At 53.5% G+C, this 24,842-nt stretch overlaps 11 protein-coding genes across 11 annotated transcripts; 7 read left to right on the forward strand and 4 right to left on the reverse strand.

Annotated features, from left to right (window-relative positions):
• Positions 1 to 527: 527 nt before the first annotated feature.
• Positions 528 to 1,262, forward strand: A1O3_04813 (uncharacterized protein; the record flags this gene model as incomplete). The annotated part of the gene is made up of 1 exon (XM_007734941.1): positions 528 to 1,262. One exon carries the CDS (start codon positions 528 to 530, stop codon positions 1,260 to 1,262), a length of 735 nt encoding a protein of 244 aa, XP_007733131.1.
• Positions 1,263 to 2,476: 1,214 nt separating this feature from the next.
• A1O3_04814 (isopentenyl-diphosphate delta-isomerase) lies at positions 2,477 to 3,316 on the forward strand (the record flags this gene model as incomplete). Its single annotated transcript, XM_007734942.1, has 1 exon — positions 2,477 to 3,316. The coding sequence occupies one exon, from the start codon at positions 2,477 to 2,479 to the stop codon at positions 3,314 to 3,316; it is 840 nt and encodes a 279-aa protein (XP_007733132.1).
• Positions 3,317 to 3,866: 550 nt separating this feature from the next.
• Positions 3,867 to 5,852, reverse strand: A1O3_04815 (uncharacterized protein; the record flags this gene model as incomplete). The annotated part of the gene is made up of 1 exon (XM_007734943.1): positions 3,867 to 5,852. One exon carries the CDS (start codon positions 5,850 to 5,852, stop codon positions 3,867 to 3,869), a length of 1,986 nt encoding a protein of 661 aa, XP_007733133.1.
• Positions 5,853 to 6,616: 764 nt separating this feature from the next.
• On the forward strand, positions 6,617 to 7,209 carry A1O3_04816 (uncharacterized protein; the record flags this gene model as incomplete). The annotated part of the gene is made up of 2 exons (XM_007734944.1): positions 6,617 to 6,711; positions 6,762 to 7,209. 2 exons carry the CDS (start codon positions 6,617 to 6,619, stop codon positions 7,207 to 7,209), a joined length of 543 nt encoding a protein of 180 aa, XP_007733134.1.
• A 383-nt stretch (positions 7,210 to 7,592) lies between these two features.
• Positions 7,593 to 8,630, forward strand: A1O3_04817 (rab family, other; the record flags this gene model as incomplete). Its single annotated transcript, XM_007734945.1, has 3 exons — positions 7,593 to 7,983; positions 8,063 to 8,355; positions 8,454 to 8,630. The coding sequence occupies 3 exons, from the start codon at positions 7,593 to 7,595 to the stop codon at positions 8,628 to 8,630; spliced, it is 861 nt and encodes a 286-aa protein (XP_007733135.1).
• A 1,153-nt stretch (positions 8,631 to 9,783) lies between these two features.
• A1O3_04818 (uncharacterized protein) lies at positions 9,784 to 13,856 on the reverse strand (the record flags this gene model as incomplete). The annotated part of the gene is made up of 2 exons (XM_007734946.1): positions 9,784 to 13,573; positions 13,624 to 13,856. 2 exons carry the CDS (start codon positions 13,854 to 13,856, stop codon positions 9,784 to 9,786), a joined length of 4,023 nt encoding a protein of 1,340 aa, XP_007733136.1.
• Positions 13,857 to 14,513: 657 nt separating this feature from the next.
• On the forward strand, positions 14,514 to 15,269 carry A1O3_04819 (uncharacterized protein; the record flags this gene model as incomplete). Its single annotated transcript, XM_007734947.1, has 4 exons — positions 14,514 to 14,665; positions 14,733 to 14,933; positions 14,987 to 15,050; positions 15,108 to 15,269. The coding sequence occupies 4 exons, from the start codon at positions 14,514 to 14,516 to the stop codon at positions 15,267 to 15,269; spliced, it is 579 nt and encodes a 192-aa protein (XP_007733137.1).
• Positions 15,270 to 15,777: 508 nt separating this feature from the next.
• On the reverse strand, positions 15,778 to 16,662 carry A1O3_04820 (uncharacterized protein; the record flags this gene model as incomplete). The annotated part of the gene is made up of 2 exons (XM_007734948.1): positions 15,778 to 16,348; positions 16,493 to 16,662. 2 exons carry the CDS (start codon positions 16,660 to 16,662, stop codon positions 15,778 to 15,780), a joined length of 741 nt encoding a protein of 246 aa, XP_007733138.1.
• An 891-nt stretch (positions 16,663 to 17,553) lies between these two features.
• On the forward strand, positions 17,554 to 18,969 carry A1O3_04821 (acyl-CoA-dependent ceramide synthase; the record flags this gene model as incomplete). Its single annotated transcript, XM_007734949.1, has 3 exons — positions 17,554 to 17,661; positions 17,709 to 18,428; positions 18,484 to 18,969. 3 exons carry the CDS (start codon positions 17,554 to 17,556, stop codon positions 18,967 to 18,969), a joined length of 1,314 nt encoding a protein of 437 aa, XP_007733139.1.
• A 1,240-nt stretch (positions 18,970 to 20,209) lies between these two features.
• On the reverse strand, positions 20,210 to 22,670 carry A1O3_04822 (uncharacterized protein; the record flags this gene model as incomplete). The annotated part of the gene is made up of 7 exons (XM_007734950.1): positions 20,210 to 20,787; positions 20,848 to 21,214; positions 21,268 to 21,339; positions 21,392 to 21,854; positions 21,909 to 22,148; positions 22,211 to 22,340; positions 22,400 to 22,670. The coding sequence occupies 7 exons, from the start codon at positions 22,668 to 22,670 to the stop codon at positions 20,210 to 20,212; spliced, it is 2,121 nt and encodes a 706-aa protein (XP_007733140.1).
• A 1,227-nt stretch (positions 22,671 to 23,897) lies between these two features.
• On the forward strand, positions 23,898 to 24,720 carry A1O3_04823 (uncharacterized protein; the record flags this gene model as incomplete). Its single annotated transcript, XM_007734951.1, has 2 exons — positions 23,898 to 23,932; positions 23,997 to 24,720. The coding sequence occupies 2 exons, from the start codon at positions 23,898 to 23,900 to the stop codon at positions 24,718 to 24,720; spliced, it is 759 nt and encodes a 252-aa protein (XP_007733141.1).
• Between the last annotated feature and the right edge of the window lie 122 nt (positions 24,721 to 24,842).

The raw sequence follows: 24,842 nt of genomic DNA on the forward strand, positions 1-24,842 counted from the left end.
CTTGACTCTGCTCCTGACTCTGCTCCTGACTCTGCTCCTGACTCTGCTCTTGACTCTGCTCTTGCTCTGCTCTTGCTCTGCTCTTGCTCTGCTCTTGACACTGCTCTTGACACTGATCTTGACTCTGATTGACACTTGCACCGCCACCTTGATCACTTGTACTTGCACCTGAAACTCTTGCACTTGTACTCGACACTCTCCAGCCAAGCCAACGACACCATCTCTCTTCACACTAGAGCGGCAGGCACCAGATCATCTTCGGCATTGCACAGTCAACCCCCCTCAGACACACTCTTCCGGACCGGCATTTAGTGCAGCGGCGGACACCCCTCACACATACACACACATCCGGACCGGCATTTAGTGCAGCGGCGGACTCCCATCACACACACCAGAGCATCTTGGACCGGCATATTAGTGCAGCGGCAAGTTTGTCTCGATCTCGGACCGGCATTCAGTGCAGCGGCGAGTACTCCTCAACCACACCACACCTCTTCTCATCCTCTCTTTCTCTCTCTCTCTCGACAATGGGCTGTTTCTGCAGCAGATTCGCCGCGGCCGCCGACGAGGAGCAGCCAAGCTCCATTCCTCGTCTTGTCCCTCTGTCGTCTCCGGTGGCCGATGTCGAGCCAACGCCGGGGCCAGAGCCCGCACCAGCACCAGCACCAGCACCAGCACCAGCACCAGCACCAGCACCAGCACCAGCACCAGCACCAGCACCAGCACCACCACCGCCGCCAGCAGCAGCAGCAGCAACGGCACCATCACCGCCAGAGACGGATCTGTCTTGGCGCGGTTGGCAACATCTCCTCTGCGACGAGGAATTGGCAGTGGCAGCGGCACCAGCACCACCAGCCAAGCATAGGCGGCGTGGCCTCATCAAAGCCATTCGCACCTCCTCGTCCTGGACCACGGTCAAGTGCCGGACAGAGACGGAGGACTCCCTGCCACCACCACCTCCGCCGGCAAAGATCCGGAGAAAGCGCCGCGGCTCCAAGGTCATCTTCCGCTCGACAAGCACCGACACCTCCGGGTCGGTATACAGCCAAGCCTGCTCGACCAAGAGCAGGTCAACAATCCTGTATCCAGAGTGGGAGCGAGAGCCAGAGCTCGACCTAGAGCTCGTGCCCGGGCCGGCGATGCCGGCCATCAGAATCCTGGCGGCCACCGACAGCGAGGTGGCAGCAGAAGGCCCGCTCCGGGAGCCTGTCCTGTGGCCGCAGTGTCACCGTCGCCTGAGAAGCTCGCTGTGGAAGATTTGAGGCGGGCTCCCACGCCGACAATGACAATGACGATGATGATGATGACCACCATGATGACCACCATGATGACCACCACGATGACAACACCGACGATGACGGTGACGATGATATACCACCAAACCAAGTCCCACAGGTAGACAACAACCTGGGGCAAAAAAAACTCGGAAAACCAAAAACACTCGGAAAAGAACCTGTTCGGCAAAAGACCTGCAGGTAGAAAACCACCACAAAAAACTCGGAAAACCAAAAACACTCGAAAAAGAACCTGTACGGCAAAAGACCTGCAGGCAGAAAACCACCAAAAAAAAGACTTTGCTTTTCAGTTATGGGCGGCGTTTTAGGCGTTGGGAGTTCGGCGTCAGGCGTTCAAGAGGGGGGAGCCCTGCGATGAGAGGCACCTTCACGCGGTGCAGGGTGTGAGGAGCAGCTTCGGCTGTGAAACCAAGACCTCTCCTTATGTATCTAGGTAGTAGTTTAGGTGCCTACATCGGTTTAGGTACCTACCTGTGTCTAGGTACCTACCTGTGTCTAGGTACCTACCTGTGTCTAGGTATGGACACAGCGGCTTAGGGGCTCTTGAGTGCCTAGGTCGCCGGCGGTCTTCGGTGGTGATTGCGAAGGGAAAGAGACCTGGGCATGCTCATGCTCATGCTCATCGTCGCCCTGCCGTTCAGGCTGTGGGTAGGCTGTGATGGAGGTGTCAGCGTTCCCTCAAGGCTGGCTGGCTGCAGATTGTCTAGGGCTTAGGGTCTTCATTCATGCACGAGACTCATGCTGTTGTCATGGCTCTTGTCGTCGCCCTCGTGGGGGTGCTGTTGCTGTTGATGTCGTGGCCGTGGTGTTGTTGACCATGGTCGATGTCAGCTCACCCCGGAGTCGCTGTCGCCGCCGTTAGCCAGCCGTGCACGTGACTGCGGATTTCTTCCCTCGTTGCCTCTGGTCCAGTCTTTTTTCTACACCGCCTTCGTTTTCAGCGCAGCGCAGTCTCGCGTCTCATATCTCGCATCTCCGTCCCACGTCCAACGTCCAACGCACCCTCCAGTAGCTAATATCATATACTGTACGCTGTACAACACCACCCTCCCTACCCCTCGTCAGCGCTTTCTTTCTCCTCTACGCTCATTACTTCAACTGACCCCCGTGCCCTGTCTCTCCTTTACTCCTCCGTCCCAACTTCAACCATACTTGTCCTCGCTTGCGAACGGCCCATCAATATGACCTCGACCACCATTACACGCGAAAATGTCACCACCCTCTTCCCCGAAGTCCACACCCGCCTGATAGGCGCCGACATAGCTCCCAATGCAAGTCCTGACACCAACGGCACGACGGCCGCGCCCTCGGACGACCTCGCCGGATACGACGAAGAACAGATCCGGCTGATGGACGAAGTATGCATTGTGCTCGACCAAAACGACATGCCCATTGGGTCTGCGTCCAAGAAAGCCTGCCATCTAATGACCAACATCAACCAAGGACTTTTGCACCGCGCATTTTCCGCCTTCCTGTTTGACCCACAGACCAAGAAACTGCTGCTGCAACAGCGGGCCAGCGAAAAGATCACCTTCCCGGACATGTGGACGAACACATGCTGCTCACACCCGCTCGCCCACCCCAGCGAGACCGGCAACGGCGACCTGGCCAGCAACGTCGAGGGCGCGAAACGCGCCGCGCAACGCAAACTGGGCCACGAGCTCGGCATCCAGGCGTCCCAGGTCCCCGTCTCGGCCTTCGATTTCCTTGGCCGCATCCACTACCTGGCGCCCTCGGACGGAAAATGGGGCGAGCATGAGATTGACTATATCCTGTTCATCGAGGCCGACGTGACACTGGACATCAACAAGAATGAAGTCCAGGACACCCGGTGGGTCAGCCCGGCCGAGCTCAGACAGATGTTCAAGGACGTCGAGTCGCAGTCAGGCAATGACAAGGCCCTCAAGTACACACCGTGGTTCCGCCTGATTTGCGAGGGCATGTTGTTCGACTGGTGGGACAAGTTGATCCAAGGTCGCCTGAGCGAGGTTGCCGGCGAGACCGAGATTCGGAGGATGTAATACGTACGACCAAGTGGGCAGCAGTCGTAACGTACTCGCCTGTGAATACGACAGCATCGAGGTTAACGCGCTGCATGCTTTCTGGCTGGAGCCAAAGAACAACCGGCGTTCCAGGCGTGCATGGATGAAGGAGCGATGATATACCTCTATCTTAGACGATACCTATTGCGTTCATGCTCACGGCCCAGGGTACTTCGTAGACAGGGTCCTACTACCCGAGCAGTCTAGGCAGTCTTCTATTTATTAGTCTGGCTCTGGCCCATCAGTTCGTCTTCCAACATTTGCATATGTTTGGCACAATGAGATGATAGGTCAAGCACGATACAGTGTGTTTATTTTAATGTGGGAACATCTCTCTAGAATACACCAAGTCACACTTGAATACTTCATACTTGTGGCTGCGGTTTTATTTTGGCATATGTCCGAATATCTCACATACTATCCCAACGTGCTGCCCAAACAGGAGCTTCAATTATAGCACAATGGCCCCGGGCATATGATGATCTATTGCCTGACTCTTCTCGACGATGGGCGCGGGATTTCTTCCTGCTCACGCACCGCCTTCCTGGTTCCTCGCCCGGGCCTCCTCCACGCTCCGCTGCCAGTCCGTGCGATAGAGATAAATAAATTCGATCAAAGCCACCAGCCCCAGGGCGATGGCCACGCCGGTCCACAGACCCCACAGACCCCAGCCTAGGCCGAAAGCGGTGCCAAAGCTGATGGGCATGGCGACCACATAGTAGCAGAACAGCTGCACGTAGCCGCCCACTTCCTGTCGGCCGAGACCACGCAAGACGCCGTTGCAGTTGGCCGCGAGCGCGTCAAAGAGCTGGAACGCAGCGCAGAGAGGCAGGATCTTCGAAACAACTCGGACAACTTCCGGGTCCGAGGTGAACAGGTGCGGGATGTAGTCCTTGAGCGAAGACAGGAGGGTCACGTTCATGATGCCCACGACGATGGCGGCGGTAAAGGTAACGCGCGTGCTGACTCTCGCTGCGTCGGCGAGGGTGGCGCCAATGAGATTCGCGACACGCGTAGACCCCGCGATCGACAGCGGAAAGGGGATCTGGAAAGTGATGGAGGTGAGAGTGGCCAGGACAGACTGCGCAGCAAGGATTGTGGTGCCGAAGTATGAGGAGGCAAATGTGAGCACTTCGAATGCCAGAACCTCGGCCTCGAGCATCACCACACCCGGCAACGCCAGTTTCACCATCGGCCCCCAGTTCTGCCATGCCTTCTTGGTAAAGCCGTTCCAGCATGACATGCCGGTCTTGGAGAAGAAGCGCACGTAGATGAACAGACCCAGTGGTAGGAGGTTGTCCGTGATTGCCACCGCGATAGGAGCACCGACAAACCCCAGCTGGAATTTCCAAACCAAGAGCCAGTTCAAGAAAGCGTTGAAAGGCGCACAAACGATGAGGACGTACAACGACGCCGAGAACAAGCCTTGGGCTTGCACAAACCGTTTGCCTGCTTCGAATGCTGCGTATCCAGGAGCGCCGAACAAAACAACCCTCAGATATAGCCCTGCTAGTTCAGCGACCGCAGGCTCTGGGACAATCACCCGAAGGATATTTTCGGCAAGCACCCAGACGATGGCGATCGGGATGGAGATCGTCCATAGAAAGAAAACCATCCGTTGCATTTGCAGGCCAACGAGTTTCTTGCGCCCAGATCCGTAGGCCTGTGCACAGAGCGTGTCGAGCGATGTGGCCAGGCCTTGGTAGATTGCGTAGCCGGTGATGTTGGCCGACATGGATGCAAGACTCACAGCACCTAATTCGACCGTCCCGATATGTCCCACGGTGAAGATACTGGCGACGGTCAAGGAATACTGCAGGACAAATGTGACCATCAGCGGCGCGGAGTAAGCGGCAATGACTTTGGCTTCGCGCTGCCAGGTCGTATGGATCATGCCGGCGGCAACGGCCTGTTCCCATTTTGCGTCGAGGGTCTCTGGGTCGTCCTGTCCGCCATAAGGCAGGCTTGGGTCTCCGAGGAGAGGAGAGACCTCCGAAGCGACTCCGGCTACACCATCGGATGCAGGAGCAGCTTCCTCGTCTCGACCGGCCTTGCGATCTCCGCCGGGAATAGAGAGGTAGCTGCCAAACAGGCTCTTTCTTCGTCCACTGTCCTCGGCCAGTGGATGTTTAGGGGGAATGATATTGTTGTCTCGCAGCAGGCTTCTCTCTTCCTCCAATGCTTGTTTTCTCTCTTCTTTAGATAGTCTGTCATGCTCCCGTACAAATTGTGGAAGCACAGTGGCTCTATTTCCAGCCCCCGCAAAGCTGGGTCTCCTGTATGATCCAACAAAAGAGTATCCTCCGCCGGGAGCAGACGTTGAAGGACGTAAAGTCGAGCTCTCGGATTCATCGTCGTCCGAGACCATAGCGTCTGAGTCGGTGTCTTCTGCAAGATCTCGGGCCAGAGATTCCTGTGCGATGGGAGATGCGCTAGGGAAAGAGCTAGAGAACACTCTGCTGGTAATGCTTGAGACCCGATCCAGCGTGCCCGAGAGTTTTGTTGGAGTGGCCATGGCCGTAGCCTAGATATCTTTCGAGGGGCCACGGGTTACTCCGTAGACGTGAAAGTCCAATGCTCGCATGCTCAAACCAAAGGTCTTCTCGACAAATTGCCGGGGAAATTATGTCTTCAGAAAGGTCGTTGTCTGCCAGCCATCAGTAGTTTGGACAATGAGCACATGAGCACAAGAAAGGAAGAGTCGCAGGTTGGGGCTGGGGATAGATAAAGGTGCAGCGAACCCTGCTCGCTCATCTGCGAGTGCGGGAGTTCGCTCTCGGCTGGATTGGCCATTTTGGGTCGAGTCTCTGAGCCCCTGCGATCGGCCGCGACAACAGGGAGCCGAGATATGAGATATGGCTGTCTCCGGCTGTACATACCCGGTACGTGAGAACGCTGGAGGATGCGGTGCATTCGAACAGGGTCAGAGCATCTGTACGTACGCAAGACAGTTTCAGGAGTAAATACGTTCTGATGGGCGCCGTTCGTCTTAGGTCTCATCGGACAGCATTTGACCTGCCTTTAGGCTCGTTGCGTCATGCATCTTAAAGATCGTGTATCCGTATTATTAGAGCTTGCCCACCTGCCGAGTCCTTGGTCAGATAAATAAAATACTCGTACCTTAGAACACCATCAACCAGCAGTGTTCAACTGATATTTTCCCTTGACGGTGTTTGCATAATCATCTGGCGGGCTATCACACCCTCAGCTGAGCATACTTTTAGACTATGTCCATTCGTTCAGCACCTGTAAGATAGCATTTCCATCACAAGCACGCCCATGGCACCTATAACGACGACCACCGCCGAGCCCGGTGCTGATGATGACTGGCATTTGCTCTACAATCCTTTTACCAGCACTATCAATGTGGACCAGTGAGTCTCCCAGCGGGAGGTGGGTGCAGAACTAAATCCGATCGAACCAGGATCCATACAGACAATCCTATCGAGCTGTTTCTGCAGCGGCCTCTCTATGCTCCCTTGCTCTTCTCCAACGTCACCTCCGATGCGAGAGACCATTGTGCCAACGAACGAACATTTCTGTCCTGGCTCCGACTGGCAGTCTACATGGCTGTCGTGTCCGTTGCCATCTTCATCAACTTCCACCTGAAAAATCAACCCAGTCCGCTTGAGCAGAGACTGTCCCACCCACTCGGAATTATCTTCTGGGTCCTGTCTCTGGCCTGTCTGGGGAGCGGAATGGCGAATTACATGCAAACAGTGACAAAGTATGCAGGACGGCGAGCGCTAGTTCAGTCAGGGATCAAGACTCAGATCATCTTCGGGGTCGTGGCCACTGCCATTGTCGCAGCATGCGCGCTGTTTCTGGGCGCGGAGGCACAGGCCGCGCGGATGAGGAAGGGCAACACGTGAGGATCCGACAGCAGAGAAACAATCAATAATCGTAGCAGATTTCTCTCTCTCTCCCTCTCTCCCTCGTTCTCTCTGTCTGTGTGTGTCTGGCCTTGCGACTCCCATACGGATTCGCCCCTCGCCGTAGTAAGAGTATCGACTGAGGCCGATAGTGTCAGGCTTGGCACCGACGCGGTCGCGTCAATGGCGATCAAGTTATTGGCCTTCGGCGCTTGTGTCAACTTACCCGCAACCGCAGCCAAAAAGCATCCCGTCCATCCCTCGACCGCCGCATGAGTCGACCTGGGGCTTCACCCGTAGGATTATCTCCTGGCTCGTAAGCCGTTGTTCATTGTTCCGCAGACTGCAGCCTTCGCTCGCTCCCCATTCCATCAATTAAGATCATGGACTTCTCCGGTTCAACTGATTACCCCGCCGACTCGGCATACAGCCCCCATATCGTCAATGAACAAGAACAACAACCAGAAGAAGATGCCACGGTGGTTCAGAATGGTCATCACTCTCACGCCCCGGCTGCCACTCCCCCTATAGACCATGACCCCAATCAAAGATACAATTCACCGAATCTGTACCAGCAACCTAGTTCGAGACCGGGCTCTGGAATGGGTGGGCAGCAACAAACACAGAACCAGGAAAACAGACAATCACAACCCGCCAACAAGAGCAGCGTGGTGATCAAGGTCGGAATGGTTGGTGATGCCCAGATAGGCAAGACCAGCTTGATGGTCAAATATGTCGAGGGCAGCTGGGATGAAGATTATATCCAGACACTGGGTTCGTGCTCTGTCCGCCCGCCAGATTCTATCTATCGCTAGCAGCCAGCAGCTGACTCTTGTGTGCTCGTGCTTTCCAGGCGTCAATTTCATGGAAAAGACGATTTCCATACGCAACACCGAAATCACCTTCTCGATCTGGGATCTTGGTGGCCAGCGAGAGTTCGTCAACATGCTACCCTTAGTCTGCAATGACGCCGTCGCCATCCTGTTCATGTTCGACCTCACCCGAAAGTCTACCCTCAACAGCATTAAGGAATGGTACAGGCAAGGCCGAGGCTTCAATAAAACAGCTATTCCCTTCTTGATAGGCACCAAGTATGATCATTTCGTGAATTTCCCCCGCGAGGACCAAGAGGAGATCAGCAATCAGGTACGTTCTGGGATATAATTCAACTCTGTACAACTTCACGAAACAGAACTGCTCGAACTCAAGCCACAGAAAGACTAATTCAATATTGGGAACAACAGGCTCGACGATTCGCAAAAGCAATGCGCGCCAGTCTCATCTTTAGCAGTACCAGTCACAGCATCAACGTGCAAAAGATCTTCAAAATCGTCCTCTCCAAGGCCTTTGATCTGAAATGCACTATTCCTGAAATCGAGAATGTCGGAGAGCCTCTGCTCCTGTACCAATCAGTGAATTGATGCTGTTAAGCCTAAATGAAGTCGAATGAATCCAAGCAAAAGGAATAGTGTTGCGCGTCGATCAAGCCTATACATCTGGCGTGAGCGACGGCTACACAACACAGTCTTTACTTAACTTGGTTCAGCAAGAAAGCCCTCGAAGCTGACGATTCTATCGCCGCACATCAATGCGGTGACTCTCACGATTTGTTTATCGGTCCCCAGCACCCGCATCAGCGCCACCTTCCATTCCAGCCTGATATTACGCCTGTCAGAATCGAAGTTCATGTGCGTTGTCTAATTCCATACGGTAATGTCCCGTTCGGCGTCTTTCGGGTCCTTTGCATGAGTGGAGCGGAACGGAGCATACATTCAACCTGTTCTGCTTGTGAATGACCCCGAGAGCCTTCCATTTGGCATGACGGCGCGTAATGGCGCGTTTGGTTGGAGTCACCAGGGAATCAGGGGCACATGGGACAAGGAGAAAGAACGCATAGAATACGGAGGGGTTTACATGTTGCGTGGAAATAAGGGTTGGTCGGAAGTTGTAAAATGAAATGTCGCTTCCAAGAGACGAGGGAACTGAACATTCAACCGGAAGTTGATATTGTCGCTAGTGGAATGAATACCATCGCTCTCCAGGTGCAGAGGCTATGATTGAACGGGAACGAGCTGAGCTGTACTCTAGACAAATCAACTCTGCGCGACGGAGAGTTCACAATCCTTGAAAGTGGTTTTCATCATCTTAATGGTGTCCCTGGACTCGTGGGTCTCTCCATATCCTTCCACCACTCCCTATTACAGAGAATCTGCTCTGCGTGAGGGAAAACCGTTCGTGCCTGTCCGCGCAATGCTATGCTATGCCGAGTGAAGCCGCCGATCTCCTTTTCTATCAGATCACGACCGTCGTCAATCTGAATGCGCACTGAAAAATGCAACCCGCCAACCCCCCGGCCAATAGTGCAGCTCACCATCTGGTGCTTGTGCCTCTGCAAGTGAAACTGCCTGGGCTCCCCACGACACAACCGACGTAACTAAAGCCACTTCCACCCCCAACTGGTAGACTGCAGTTGCATCTGGGGGCAATCCTATTCAAGACTCGTCTTCTGCCCCTTCACCAGTGGCGGAACAAGTCCTCTACGCCGTTAAAATCTCTGTTCCCAGTCTCGGCCTCCTAGCCACTCTCCGAAATTGCTGTTCGAACCATCGGGCCAAATTCCTTCTTGACATACTCGACGTAGCCCTTCCACGCCACCAGCTCGCCGCTAAGTTCCATGCTCACCGACGGGAACTTGCGTTCCAACTCCATCGTCGTGCGAATCACCGCCGCGTTAGCTTCGTTGACTTTCTCAATCTCCTGCTTGACTGCATTTTCTTTAATCTTGGCTGCGAGCACGACGCGGAATTTTTCGGCAAGATTGGACAGGCGCCGGCGGGTTTCGTCTGGATCGATCGCGGCCAAGCGTCCTAACATGAGCAGACACAGAGTGCGAATATCCGGGTCATCACTAATGCCATCCAGGATACGATCGAAGATCTTGGGGATAGGAAGATGCGGGATTGCGCCGTGGCAGTCGAGCAATGCATACATCGTCGCATAAGCTGATTTCCGGATGTCAAGGCCGGCGTCTTCGTTGTGGGTGAATGGGCCGATTTTGATCACCTTCACCAGCTCGGGCTTGATGCGTGAGTCCTCAATGACGGAAGGCAAGAGTTGGCCGATGTCTGGGATCACGAGTTCCGATTTGTTGTGGATAGCAGCGTTCAAAGTCGTGATTGCAAGGCGTCGATTGCCGATATCAGTATCGCCCAGCATCGTTTGTAGGATGGGAGTCATCATCTTGACAAGGAGCGCGTTGTAAGAACTGCTTGCATCACCAAGAGTGAACCGGAAGGCAGAGATAACTGTGCCTCTGATAGAAGGATCTGGATCTTCCAGGGATTTAGCGAGTTGTGGAACATAGGTGTTCGGATCAATGGTTGCAAGCCGACCAATACATTCTGCACCAACGGCACTGTTATCCTCAACCCGTGACACCGTGAACAACTTGTCCCAGAGTTCAGATGCATACGGCGCCATGTCTGAAAAGGAACTTTCAGAGTGTTCCAGGATCTCTTTCAGAGAGTGCAAGTAAAGGTAGTTCTGTGCTGGGGACTGACCGAGGCTACGCAAAATAATTGGCAAGCACTCGGAGACATTGTTTGAGCTGGCACTACCAAGTGCTACAGCAGCAGCGAGTCGGACTTTGTCGGAGTCTACCGTAAGACAATTGATGAATGTGTCGATCTTGACGGGGGATTTGGGACCCATTCTGAACCCGACTTCACCGAGCACCGTCAATGCTAGGCACACTGCTCGGACGTCCTGAGATGTTTGCAGCTCCTTCAAGAAGTCCGAGATCGTGACGCCGAGGTTATCCCCGCCGTATACAAGCAGGGTACCTATCGCTCTGCCGAGAACCAAAGTCTCGCCCGCTGTACCGACTCCCAACAGACCTTTCATTAGTGGTGCCCCCACCTCATGTTCGCCAATGACTTTGACCACGAGCAGATAGGCGCGCAGAGGCGGGCCTTCAAGGCGCGCCTGTGTGATTTGACATAAGGCGGAAACAATCTCTGCGTTGACGAGAGCTTCCGCATTTGTCGGGATGATCCTGGAGAGAATGACCAAGGCAGGTGTCAACAGATGCAGGTCATTGACAGAAATGAGCGGCATCAACAAGCTCTGGAGCTGCAAGATGGTTGTCGTCTCGTATTGGGACGAGGAGACAGGATTCAGAGCGAGATACTGCAGTGATTCCAGGCATGCCCCCCGGAGAGACCGATCGGATTTGCGAAGTTGATTTGCCATTTCGAGTGAGACATCTTGAATCCAAGCAGAACCGATGTTATCGTGAACGCCCGCTGCCTCGCCAATGAGGCCGATAGCTCTTGCACTGGCCAATCGAGTGGTTTCATTTTTCAGCCTGTCGTGGAGTATACCGAGACTCTGCATCCTCGCAGAGCTAGACAGAAGTTGGGTATTGGAGGTCCGAGCAATGAGAACACCAAACACTTGAATGGCGCGGTGACGGACTTCGAGGTCGGCGTTGTTGTCAGCTACTCGCTCCACAACCACAGTCCATAATTTCTCAATGTGAATTGCATGGTCTTGATTCGCAGTAGCTAGCCGCGGAGGAGTTAGAGCCTTGACGAACTGTTCAATGGTGCCAAGTGCTTCACTGGAGACTTTATAGTTTCGATCGCGAGCGATATCGATCACTGATGGTATAAGAGCAATGGCAAAAGGAATCAACACCGTGGTACTGTTAGTTTCCGCAATGGCACTGATCAACGTGAGTGTCTCAATCTGCAGGCTTGCTACAGTTGCTGAGGTTCCAGATCCTACGCCACCCGATGCAGAGGCGGTGGACGGCTTGAGTGCGTCGGCGATGGGATCTTCCAACTGCTGTAAATGATCAGACAATATTTCGTTCCGAGCCAGGGTAAGAGTTTTGAGCATAACCACCGAAGCTTGCTTCAGTGACATGCTGGCTTTCTTCCACAGCTTACAAAGAGCTTGCACAATCTTGGGCACGAGCCCAACAAGGTCGGCTAGAGAGCCTCTTGGTGGAGAGACAGGGACAATTGGGGGGCTGGAACGGCTTGTAACCAAGCCTCGAAGGTCTGGATCTTTCCGATCAGCTTCGCTGTCCTGGCGTCGGCGCTTTCGAGTGTTTGTCGGTCCAGCGGGATCGCTCCCTGTCGAATCGCGCCGCGTAAGCGAGTGGGTAAGACCGGAGCCTGCTTTCCGAATAAGCGCGGTGGTGGCAGCAATGACTTCCAGTCTGACACTGTCTTCACGCTCATTGAACAGTCGCGAAATCAAAACAGGCGCAATGTCGTCGAAGAGAATTGCTCGATCGGCTACCGAGACCCCCATGATGATAGTGTACAAGACCTTAGCCGCACAACGTCGAACTTTCCAGCTGAGGTCATCAACATCACTGAATGCATCTTCATCATCCAGTTCCGCATATTCATCATCATCGTCCTCGTCCGGTGGCTCTTCTGTAATGCCATCATCTGAATTGCTATCTTGTGTACCTGCCATTTCAAGGTCTTCAGACTCTGCGACATTAGGGTCATATCTGACGTATCTCAATGCAGCGTCGATAGCTTCCGAGAGATGAGACCTCATCTCTGCGGGACACGATCCAGCCAGGCCCTCGAGCGATACAAGCGCCGTCTCACGGAGCTCTTCGACCTCGGGATCGACTTCAACATCTGCATCTGACACTGAAGCGGTGGATGACAGTTCATCTTGACTCAGAACTTGAAAGATAGAGGGAACAACATCGTTGACGTATGGTCCAAACTTGCCTGGACTGGACCGGGCCAATGTTCCGATCGTGGCAATGAGGAATCTCCTATGTTCGACACTCAGCTGAGAAGCCTGGAAGCTTTGTGTAAGGGCCGCCACAAAGGAGCTGATCTGAGCGTCGTTGAAATGGGGTATCAGGGCGCCAATACCGGCGAGGGCTCTCTTCTTGACTACCCCTCCTGCTGAAGGGCTTTCAATTATAGTCATGACGGCTTTTGCCAGTCCAACCAGCTCCCGTTCTTGTAGCAACGAGCCGTAACATTTCACGATCTCAATCATAACATCCACGGCATCACTGCTGTAGCCTTTGTCCTTCTGCTTCTCCAGCAACCCCGTTGGGAGTTCGGGGGTAGGCTTGTTCGATGGTAGAACGACATGCCCCACCAATCTCGGGATCAGAACTTTGCTGACCGCTGCATATGCGTCTCTGACTTCTTGGCTAGGTCCTCCGACAGGTTGCGGTTGAGGTAGTGAGGCAATAAGGATCCGCAGTGCTGTCGTAGGGATGGAGATATCAATGTCGCTGATGGTGAGGTTGGTAAGTTTGTCGATTAAAGGCGCAATTATCTCGCCTGGAGTGCGTGCAGCAAGTGGTCCAACGCTGATAGCAGATATCAGTATTGATTGCCAGCTGGAATCGATGCTCCTTACCATTTTAACGCCTGGTTCTGGACTTCGCCGTTCTGATCAGCCAATGATCTCAGCAACCCATCAATGATCCTTGCAGCAGTATGCGTATCGTTTCGGATGTATTCGGAGGACGATGAGAGGAGAACGTTTGTAAGATCGCTGAGTTGCATGAAACGAATGTCAGGATCGGGGTCATTGATCTTGGAGAGCAGCGTTGAGATGCTCTGCTGTGCAGAGGAACGGTCTCTAGCCATGGTGATCAAATCAACCGCTGCAGGGTTCGGAGGGGGTTTGGTGCTGTAGCTTCGCAGACTTTTGTGTACAGAGGCTCAAAAACACACAGAGGTCAGGTCATATGAGAAGCGTATCAGGAGCGGAGATGAAGCGTAAAGTGATGTCGCAGGCACTTTGCAAAACGCTCCGGAGAGTCGTAAAACACGCTTGAACGCGAAGACGAGAATATGCCGAGTCCCCAGGCCTGGTGCCTTCACAAGGAGAGGTAGAATGGAGGAAGTACAAGGATACAAAGACGTGTTGCGAAGTACCTTCTGGATCTCGTACGTCTCACTGCTGAGTGCTGCGAGTGGGATCTTTTGGGGGGTAGTCCAAGCACAAGGACTCTAACCAATGACGTCTTGTTTGTTAGTTACTGCTTGGCTTGCTAAGTGTCGGCAGACCTGCGCTTCATGGCGCAACTCGGTCACTAGTTCACTAGTACTAATCAGGGGAGCTCTACCACCGCAGACCCAGGTACGCTCGTATGATGCTTAGGAGCTTGGGCGGAGGTCGAAGCCCACTAATTAGTAGTACAGGGTACGATTGACTTGGATGTTCTGGAGCTCTCTTTCGGTTGCTTCAACAGCTCTCTCCATTCTTTACACCTTACCACGTTTCGCCACGTAACATTTGCAATGGTCCTACCACGGTCATCAGCCCTCCGAGGCAGCATCCGGTCGTTCACTCTCAAGCGAGTCGGCGCCCAAGCTCGGACAAATCTGCGTGCGGTCGGCCGTCGAGGCTACGCAAGCGAGCATGGCGCAAAGAAGAGCAGTGATATCCCCTGGTCAGTCCGACTGATCCTCACCGTCGAACTCGTCGGTCAAGTAGACGATACTGACAGGCAGTGCAAGGCTGATTGGCTCCGTCGCTGTTACCGTCCCGGCCGCGACCTGGCTCCTCAGCCAAGGACCCAAGAAATCCGATCACGGCCATGGTCACGAAGAACACACAGAAGAGCCCGAAGAAGAATCAAAGGAAGGGTCCGAGGACAAGGCTGAAGAAGCTGCCGATGAAGGTGCTCAGGACGGAGCATCTGAAACAAGCGAGGGAGAGTAAGTGTCTTTGCTGGTGAGTTTTCTGGCTAGCAGGCTTACACCCCCTTTAGGACTCCGGAGAGCTCGGAATCAGAAGGTGAAGGCGAAGTCTCAGAGAAGAAGGGCGACAAGGACGTAAGACACTCGACGAGCTTTTTTTTGAAAAGGCATATATTTACTGAACAATGGCAGGCTCAGAAAGACGAGTCCGGCGCCAGCAACCCGTTGCTTGACGATGATGAGAAGAGCAAGAAACCCGAGGGACCGGCAGCCTCGGCCAAGATCACTGGCACTGTTGATCCATCGAGATCTACCAGCGGCGGGAAGGGTCCCGAAACGCCTAAGGAAGAATGAACAGATGATACATCGCAGTCCGACAAGTGAGATGGATGGTTCCCGGTTGGAGGCTAAGGTCACTCACTGTACTAGTACCATGCCATGAGCAGTTTGTCGCTTTGTACAGCCAGCATTGGGAGGTGCTCCATAGCTGTGGATACAGTAAAGCAAAAGCCATTTCGAACCACTGACTACAGCGCACCAGCTACTTCTACATTTTCAAGCCCGGCCGACTGTCAATTTAGAAGCACTTTCCACTACTAGAACATACACACCTAAGGTTCTATTAAGTATAGGTTACACCACGTGCTTGGCAGTTCTGACAGAGCATTGACAGCGAGCAGCGCCCGTGATCCACGATCATGATCCATGACGCAGAATGCGGCTAGGCTAGACTGGACTCGCTCGCATGTGCAAGATTCCAGTCGGGTACGTAGGCTGGATTGTTTATGACCTATCTTACCTACCTATGGGTAGGTACCTATAGGTAGGTACCTAGATATTGGTACTGTACTCCGTACCTGACTCAGTCCTTCTTCTCCATGTAAGGTAGACATGCTTCGTAAACCTCACCATAACCAGGGTACTTGATAGTCCTCTGGAACACCCTTTCATCCACCATCCTCGCAGACTGGAGGGACCCCGCAATGAAGAAGTCGGTGTAGCTCGGCCGGGCACCCAGCACAAATGGCCCATCGGCCTTGTGCGTCTGTATCAGCTCGCCCACGGCGCGAATATCCTCGCCCACGGCGCTCCAGGCCTCTTCCTCCTTGTCAAACAAGTCCTCGAGCCGGTGCCCCAGCGACTCCTCGCGCGTACGCCGAAAGTACTCCTGCGCGCGGGGGGACAAAATGCCTAACTCGCGCGGCATCAATGACGTGCTAAAGGCCCTGCCGACTACAGCGCGTGCTTTAGCCCCAATCTCGAGGCCCAGCTCCGACGTCAGCGGTACCGGCGGGTCCGGATAGGTCGACTCGAGGAACTGTGCGATGGTGACCGAGTCCATGATGTAGGTATTGGTCGGCACGTGCTGAATCACCGGTACAGTGTATTTATTATATATATTCCCCGAAGGGGATTCGCCTAGGACCAGACCGCTGGGAATTTCAAGTCAGGAGACTTCTTCACGCGCAATGGCAGGCCTTGGGGCTGTGCATTTTTGGCATGAAGAAGAACGAAAGAACAAAGGGAAGGGGACTGGAGGTGAAGAACGGAAAGAAGGAGAAGGAAAGATAACTCACAGCCCTTTTAGCGTCGGCTCAATGTCTGGGAATTCGAGAAAGATGGTTCTGTAAGGAATATGCTTATAATTAAGCATAAGGCGGATGCGCCAGACTGCAGGGGAGAAACAAACGTTCTTGGTACAGGCCAAGTCGTACAAAACAATCTCGGGTTCATATTGGGCGGCCATGCTGGGATACGCTCCAATAAAGAAGCAATTGAGGACGTAAAGTGCAACTGTAGAGTTCCAATGGGTCGAATTCCGTATGGAAGGTTTTCGTCGAGTCTCGTGCGAGGGATTGCGAGTGTGCGAGTGCCGGAGAAACTGACTTGAATAGACGGTGATGCTTCTTCAGGGCCGGCTGTGCAGGCTCAAGACTCTCAGTTCGACTGGTCAAGACCGAGGCCTGAGGCCTGTCCGCGATTGTAGAGTCTCCTTGTGGTAAAGGGAATCGACGGCTGTCACAGCTATGAGGTGTCTGTTGTCTGTGAAGTGGGCTGCCTCTGGATAAGATATGTGATATGTCCAAAGAAGAGAAGCGAGTCAAGGAAGCGCTCTCTTCAGACTGCTCCGGAAGGACTAATTTAGCTTGTCATATTTATGCCAGTGTGGTACTCCCTGGTAAAATGTACCCAGGGTGGCTGCTGTTGAAAGTTGGTGAACATGATGCTGTTGGTTGTTGCCTGATACTCTGTACGGAGTACTCTTCTCTGGTCCTTAAAGCGGCACGATCTGGGGTGCGCATTAAGCAGTGAGCAGTGAGCATTGAGCAAGACTCCTTATTAGACGAGAGTTTTTCCCTCTAGGCTTCCAGTCCAATGTCCATTGCTGGGAGCTGCCAAGCAAGCCCCCTTTTCCCTGCTTCTGCTTCTGCTTCTGCGGCCACCACTACGTACTACTTACTGAGCTAGCAGTGATCCATGTACTCCGTACATTAGCTGTACCACCTCTGCCATTTCACATGCTGTTCTTCCTGTCTAAGGTCTGACAGCTGCCTTTTCTACAACTCATTCCCTCGCTGCATTATCTTCCGGCTTGGCTTCAACGTGACTGCAGTGCCCTCATCGCTGCCTGCCCACCATGGGTCGCCCACGTCGAGCGTCCAGCACCCTCGGGGGCGACCCTCGAGGGGACACCAGCGCACCCGCGTTGGCGACCATGACCCAGAAGACACCTGCACAGCCTTCCGTACGGTGCACTCGATGTTGAGTCCTTTCAGCGCTGACAGTCTGCAGGCAAGCGAGAAGGACCTGAAGCCTCATTCGAAGCGTCGCAAAGCCCGCTCTGCCTTTCGAAAATGGAAACAGATCTCCTTGCGACATACATGGTTAAATCCCCTCATAATCATGGTTGTCATCCTGGTCGCGTACTTCATCAACCCGGGGCAGCAAAACCCTCTGCACAAAGCCATCTTCCTGTCGTACCCTCTCGGACCTGATTATCCAGGCGGACCGAACATGTATGGCAAAGGCAAAGCCGACATGGCTTTTGTCGCCTTCTACACAGTGGTGCTGAGTTTTACAAGAGAGTTCTTGATGCAAAGGGTGATCCGGCCACTGGCTATAAAGTGTGGCATCATGAGGAAGGCTAAGCAGGCACGGTTCATGGAACAAGTGTACACAGCCATCTACTTCGGCATCTTTGGGCCCTTCGGCCTGTACGTGATGTCGAGAGGCCCGCTCTGGTATTTCAACACGACGGCCATGTTCGAAGGGTTTCCTCACCGGAAACACGAGGCCATCTTCAAGGCTTACTACTTGCTGCAGGCCAGCTATTGGGCCCAGCAAGCGATTGTTCTCATGCTCCAGCTGGAGAAGCCACGGAAAGACTTTAAAGAGTTGGTCCTACACCATGTGGTAACTTTGTCTCTTATTGGGCTGAGTTATCGCTTTCACTTTACTCATATGGGGATCGCCGTCTACATTACCCATGATATTAGCGACTTCTTCCTCGCGGTATGTTTCAGCACACTTTCTCTTTGGTTTGTACTGGCTGCTAAATCATGTTTAGACCTCGAAGACGCTCAACTACCTTGACTCGTTTATCGTGGGGCCATATTTTGCTTTTTTTGGCTGTGTCTGGATCTATCTTCGTCACTACATCAACCTCCGCATATTGTGGGCAACCTTGACAGAATTCCGCACGGTTGGACCGTATGAGTTGGATTGGGAGACCCAACAATACAAGTGCTGGATCAGTCAGATTATCACATTTTCGCTGCTTGCGTGTCTTCAGGCCGTCAATCTGTTCTGGTTATTCTTGATCCTCCGCATCGCAAAGAACTACGTCTTCACCAGTGTGGCCGCGGATGAGCGTAGTGACGATGAGGACGATGAGGACGACGAGGTCCCGATTGAGGCCAATGGAAAATCGATCGGTCCAGGAGAGCCCAAATTGAATGGGAACAAGCCGGTGGTTCTGGTCAATGGCAAGCCTGTCGAAGGACAAGCCAACCAAAACGGCGTTGGCATTCGGGAGCGGAAAAGGAAAGGCTGAAGAGCCTGCGGGGAGACGATATCTAACGTTGGTGTTTTGTGCCGCCTTGGACGTCTTTCTGTTTCTGTCATGTACGGCTACGACGGATCTGTTCCGAAAAGTGTTTGGGGGCGGCGTGGGAGCGTCCTTTTCCACTTGAGCTTCTATGAACTTGTACCAGGAAGCCATTCCCATTTCCAGTTCCTACTATACCGACAAAATAACAAAATAACAAAATAACCTTCAGCTCAGTGCACTTGGGCTTTTGTCGGTTTGTAACAACCTCGGCCTTATCTCACAGAACCGCATCGCGCTCTAGTTGCAAACTGTCCAGTCCAGTTGTGCAACAGCCTCGCCGCCGTGTTAGGTTCGAGTTCAGAACAGGTGCAGGTAGAGGTAGAAAACGGAGTGACAGCAATAATGGCATACAGAGTATGGCCGCACATACTCATTACTATGTATGTGTGCAACTAACTCAGTCCCGAATCCAGTCCCAGTCCCAGTCCCAGTCCCAGTCTCAATTCCATGCCTGGCTCTAGTTCTGTTTCAAGTCGCCACAGCACCCACCAGGCCAGCGGTGCTCGCAATGACAATTGCTTCCATCTGAATTTGGGGGTTCGGGTCTTTCCCTCGCGCCACTTTGCTGTTGTGTGGTGTGGTGTGTTGTGTCAATGGATTCGGAGGTCTTGCACAAAGAACTTTTCTGTTGCTTTTCCCTGTTCCCCTTCCCTTTCTTTCTCTTTCTTTTCCTCCCATTCTGTGCTCAATTTCGTCCTCGGCCCGTCCCACCTCCCCTTCTCTCTCTCTTAGCTGGTCTCAGCTGCCAAAGGAACGGCGTTTCAACCACGGATGGTATCCGTGTCCACGGGACTCAGCCCGCTCTCTGCGAGCTCCGAATTGGCTTGTTTTCGGCCAGCCATGGCCAACAATTCGATCCCGAAGTCTTCATACCATGTTGCTTGAACACGCCCGAAGTGTTATCCTGTACCAAAGCCCCCATTACCTGTAGTAAATATTATGAATAGTGTATGAGACCCAATGCCCGCCATCTTCAACACCGATCCTGCCTGGTCCCACCCCGGGAATTGAATGGTCATGTCTGCGAAGTCGATATTAAAGTTTGTTGAAAAATAACATAGGGTCATGAATTAAAGGACGTTAAGGGGGAGGGACATAGGCTGAACCGGAAAAAAGGGTCGTCTAGAAACAATGGGCGTGTCCGATAGGGGGAACACGAGGACGCCGGAACAATGCTCGTGACCTAAATCGAGGACACTAACGTCGAAACCATGAGCGCAGCCACGACAATGAAGAATGACCATGGTTGATGGTTCAACGATGACGCACTGCTGGTGCTGGTGGAGGTACTGCTGGGTGCAGAAGTTGAAGTCGAGGCTGAGATGGATGTTGTTGCCGTGGCCTTGCTATTTTTCGAGCCATCGGTAGAGTTTTTTGAGCTGGCATGGGTGACGACTGGAGCCTTTTTGTTGTGGTATGCGCGGATCAAGCTGCTCGCCTGCTCGGCCAGCCCGTAGGTCGAAGCCATCAGATGCGCAGAGAACGCGATGGGTGGCACACTGGCGTCGGCAACGCGAACATTGGCTAGACCGTAAACCCGAAGATTGGCGTCCACCACTCCACCCTGGTCCAGAGGAAGCATGGAACATGTTGATGAGGGGTGGAACTCGGTGAAGACACCGCCGCGCATCCAATCCTCCCATTCCTCGTCAGTTTGGACGTCAGATCCAGGATAGTCCTCACTCTTCAATTCGCTGCTCAATGGCTCGGTCTCGCCGATGCGGCGTGCCAGCTTGATGCCTTCGCGGAGAATTTGGACGTCTGTGAGATTTCATATTAGTCCCCGAAGGGTATGGAATGGCTAGTGGCTAAGAAACGTACCAGCAGGGTGTGTCAGATACTTGGGGTCGATGACAGGATAGTCCAAGGGATTTGACGAGTTGATGGTGATGGAGCCATGGCTGAACGGATGCTGCAGAGCAGCACCGATGCGAATGGCGCCGTCAACGTTGTTTCCGATCAGCAGTTCCACCAGGCCAGTGGGGCCGTTGAAAATATCGTTGGCTGTTGTGTCGTAGATGGCCTTGTACCCAGCTACGACGCCCGTGTCGGAGCTCGCACTAGTGGCAAACTGATCGAACTGACTCAGGATGCTCGTCTTGAGGTCGCTCGCCTTGTTGCCAAAGAGGACAGAGGCGTTGACATACGCCACAGCATCGTTGACGTACGAGAGGAAGACAGGGTCGGTCTGGAGAGGTCAGTACGCATTAAAAAGGCTGTGAGGAACGGGTTTAGACGAACCGTCTCAGTGCCGTTGTCGGCGAACAAAGAACCTGCAGTCGGATTGTCGGTAGTCCATTGCACAGTGACGCTCTACTTCAGTGAGTAACGAGTACACATTCACGAATGTTTGAACGCTACTCACCACATGGTCTTGGAGATGCTGACCCACACCAGGCAGCTCGGCCACGATTGGAACTCCAGCAGCAGAAAGGACATCTTTAGGCCCAATGCCGCTGTAGAGAAGAACGGTGGGACTGCCAATGGTACCGCCGGCCAATATGACCTCCTTCTTGACCCCGACAGTCAATTTGGTCGCACCGCCATCGCGCGTATACTCGACACCCTTCGCTGTCAGGTTACCTGCGGGTGAGGAAGAGTTGAAGAGGATCCGGGTGACATGGGCATTGGCTAGCACGGCGTAGTTGGCACGCGGTGGAAGGGGATCGAGATAGCCGGAACGACTGTACGACCGTGTCCAGTTGGTAGGGTTGATGGCAGACGTTGCCACATAGGCGCCCCAGTTTTGCCCGCCATAGGGGTCGTTGGTAAGAGGGACTCCGGCGGCTTGTGCGGCAGTGGACCACTTGCCAACATAAGGGAAGGTGCTTGAGAGTCAGTTAGCCACCATTCGATATCGAGTGAGAAGGCCTTGAACGTACTAGCCAGGGTACGACTGGTGAATGGGCCCTTTAGATCCGTGACTCGAAGCATCCCAGGTGATGGCAGCCTCTTGGACGACACCGTCCACTGGAGGAGTGAAAGTCTCACTCTTCTTCATGGCGGCATAGAACGAGTCCCACGTCCAATTGTCAGCGCCGTCCAAGTCGCTGACCAAGTCTTGCCAGGCATTAAGCTCGTGTTCACCTGGCCGGTTCATATACAGTCCGTTGATGGCGGAACTGCCTGTGCAGGTGTCAGGTCAGCATCCTTGTAGCAGCATGCCGAACAAGGAGACAGATACGAACCTCCAAGCACCTTGCCACGAGGCCATTCGCATGAGGTGTTGTTCGCCCCTGTTTGAGGAACGGTATAGAAATCCCAATTCAGCTCCGTTGGCCAGAGAGAGTCGTAGTACGCATCGCCGGGAATATCTGCACCAGTGTCAGGTATTGAAGGACCGTCGCAAACCGCCAACATGCCGGGCGCCTACCTATTCGATCTCGAAACTCGTCTCCATTACCGCCGGCCTCGAGGACGAGCACCGTATGATTCGCGTCTTCTGACAGACGGGCACCAAGGACGAGGCCGGCCAGGCCTCCACCAACAATGACAAAGTCATAGTCGTCTGCAATGTCGTCAACAATATTTCGCGCGGAGAGCCGATGTGCCTCGGTCTCTGGCCCGTTGTGTGCTCCAGGAGCAGCGAGTGCTCGCTCTGCCACTGCGATAATAGCCGCAGCGGCAAATAAGTCACGTCGCATGTCGGCGTGAGGGTGAGATGCGACACCAGAGCACGTATACCAAAGATGAGCAAAAACGATGAATACAACTGGCAAAAGAAGACGAAAACTACATGATTTGTGCCGGGTAGTTAGATATAGTGATCGAGAGCTCTCCGCGCGTCCTTACCAAACCTTGACTCAAGAAGGATTGATCGCCGCTAGGCGTATGAAATTGACTTTACCCACAGCTTGATGCGAGGGGAGGCAGTGACAATAATATCGTCTAGATAGCGCTTCGTGCGCTGGAGTCAGGGGATCTTCCTGATTGACACCCTGGTAAGCCCACCTGATTGGCCCGAAGGTTCCATGAGGCTCTACCGCCTGTAGCAAAGTGCAAGCCACAGTGGATCTTATTGTGGAGGTGTCAATCTTATTATGGAGGTCTGTTTCTTTTGTTTGCCGAGACCCTGTCTTCTGAGACATGGCAAACCATTGTGGACGGTGGGCGGAGGCCGGAGTCCGGAGTATCCAACAGACACTTCGCTGGCACTGATTGCTGAAACATGCGACCGACCAGGTCGCGGTCAACGAGTGGAATGACATGGCTGTATCTGTACTCCGGAAGGCGCCTCTTCACCATAAATACAGATAGGTCGACATCATCACGATAAGCTGAACGTCCAGGGGACGACGGAGCTGATACCAGCCTCTGCCAGCCTCTGCCAGACTCTCCAGGAATCCGTGGGGCATTGAGGTGGTGACCAAGACTTTTTGACTGCCGCTGGTCCGTGTTTCTGGCTGTCATAGTTAAAGCAGATCTCGGACAGTTGCAATGATTTTGCCTTTGCAGGGAATCGAGAAGCACAAAAATAAATTGGGCAAATGAGCATCTTCAAACACAGATCAGTTAAACTTTGGCCGGAGAAGGCTGGGCCGTGAAGGCTGGAGTTGCCCTGGAAAAACGAGAAAGTGAGTTTCGGAGATGTCAAGCAGGGTTTGTGGCAGGTTTGGTGGCGGTGGTGGCAGGAGGTTGTGCTTATCTCAGCGAGAAGCACGTGTTCTGACAAGCGTCTTCTTCCAGTCACGTGGGCTTCCATTTCGTACCCATCCGAATGCGGTGCAGTAGCAGTGGCTCATGGAATCTTCGCATCTTGCCTTGCCGAAGCGCCTTCAGGACTTTAGTATGACATAGTTGAGATACGGCAGGTTGAATGGTTTGACAGGCCTCATTAAGTCTTCTCAGCTTCGGCATATTTCAAATCCACCATGGCGACCGCAACGCAGAACCCTCCCAGCTCAACGTATGTTTAACAGCCCCTCCTCTCGGACTGTGGAAGCAGCCAGGCTAATGAATGGTCACGCCAGGGTATATGTGAAGAATCTCGAGGAGCGCATAAAGATCGATCAGCTGAAGGAAGCGTTGTCCGAGATTTTTTCCGAGTATGGCAATATCATCGACCTGGTCGCAAAGAAAAACCTGAAGGCCAAAGGTCAGGCGTTCGTGGTGTTCGATTCCGCCGAAGATGCAGCCAAGGCCATCGAAGAAGTCAACGGCTTCGAACTCTTCGACAAGCCCATGCAATTGGACTTTGCGCGCACCCCCTCCGATGCCACCGTGCGAAAGGAAGAAGGCGAACAGGGCCTGGAAAAGTGGAAGCGAGCGCGACTCGCTGAAAAAGAGCGGAAACAAGCCCTCGAGGCGACGCAGCAAAAACTGAAGAGACCTGCTCCACCAGCCGGGACTCAGGAAGGAGCAGGCTTGACCGCTCGGCCAGCGAAGGCAGTCAAAGGTGCAGGTCTCAAGCCTTCTGGCACGAACACAGCCGCAATCATTCCCGACGAGTATCTACCTCCCAACAAGATCCTGTTTATTAGAGACCTGCCAGATAGCTACGATGCCGATGGGTTGTCGAGGATATTCAGCCGGTTTGAAGGCTTTAAGGAGGTCAGAATGGTGCCTGGGAGGAAAGGAATTGCGTTCGTCGAGTACGAGTCTGAGGCCGGTGCTATCAGTGCCAAAGAGGCCACGGCCGGAATGCAACTTGGTGACGAGGGCAAGGGTATCAGGGTCACATATCAACGGGCATAGAATTTTGTCGGGAACAACAGTGGTCATGCAACGGAACGGATGCCAAAAGAAGGGTTGTGTCATTGGGGAAAGTGGCTTGAGCTACCATATCACTTGATACCCATGCGTGGATAGCGGGGTTT

The sequence above is a fragment of the Capronia epimyces genome, assembly GCF_000585565.1.
Source record: "Capronia epimyces CBS 606.96 chromosome Unknown aczIQ-supercont1.4, whole genome shotgun sequence".
Taxonomy (NCBI): Eukaryota; Fungi; Ascomycota; class Eurotiomycetes; order Chaetothyriales; family Herpotrichiellaceae; genus Capronia; species Capronia epimyces.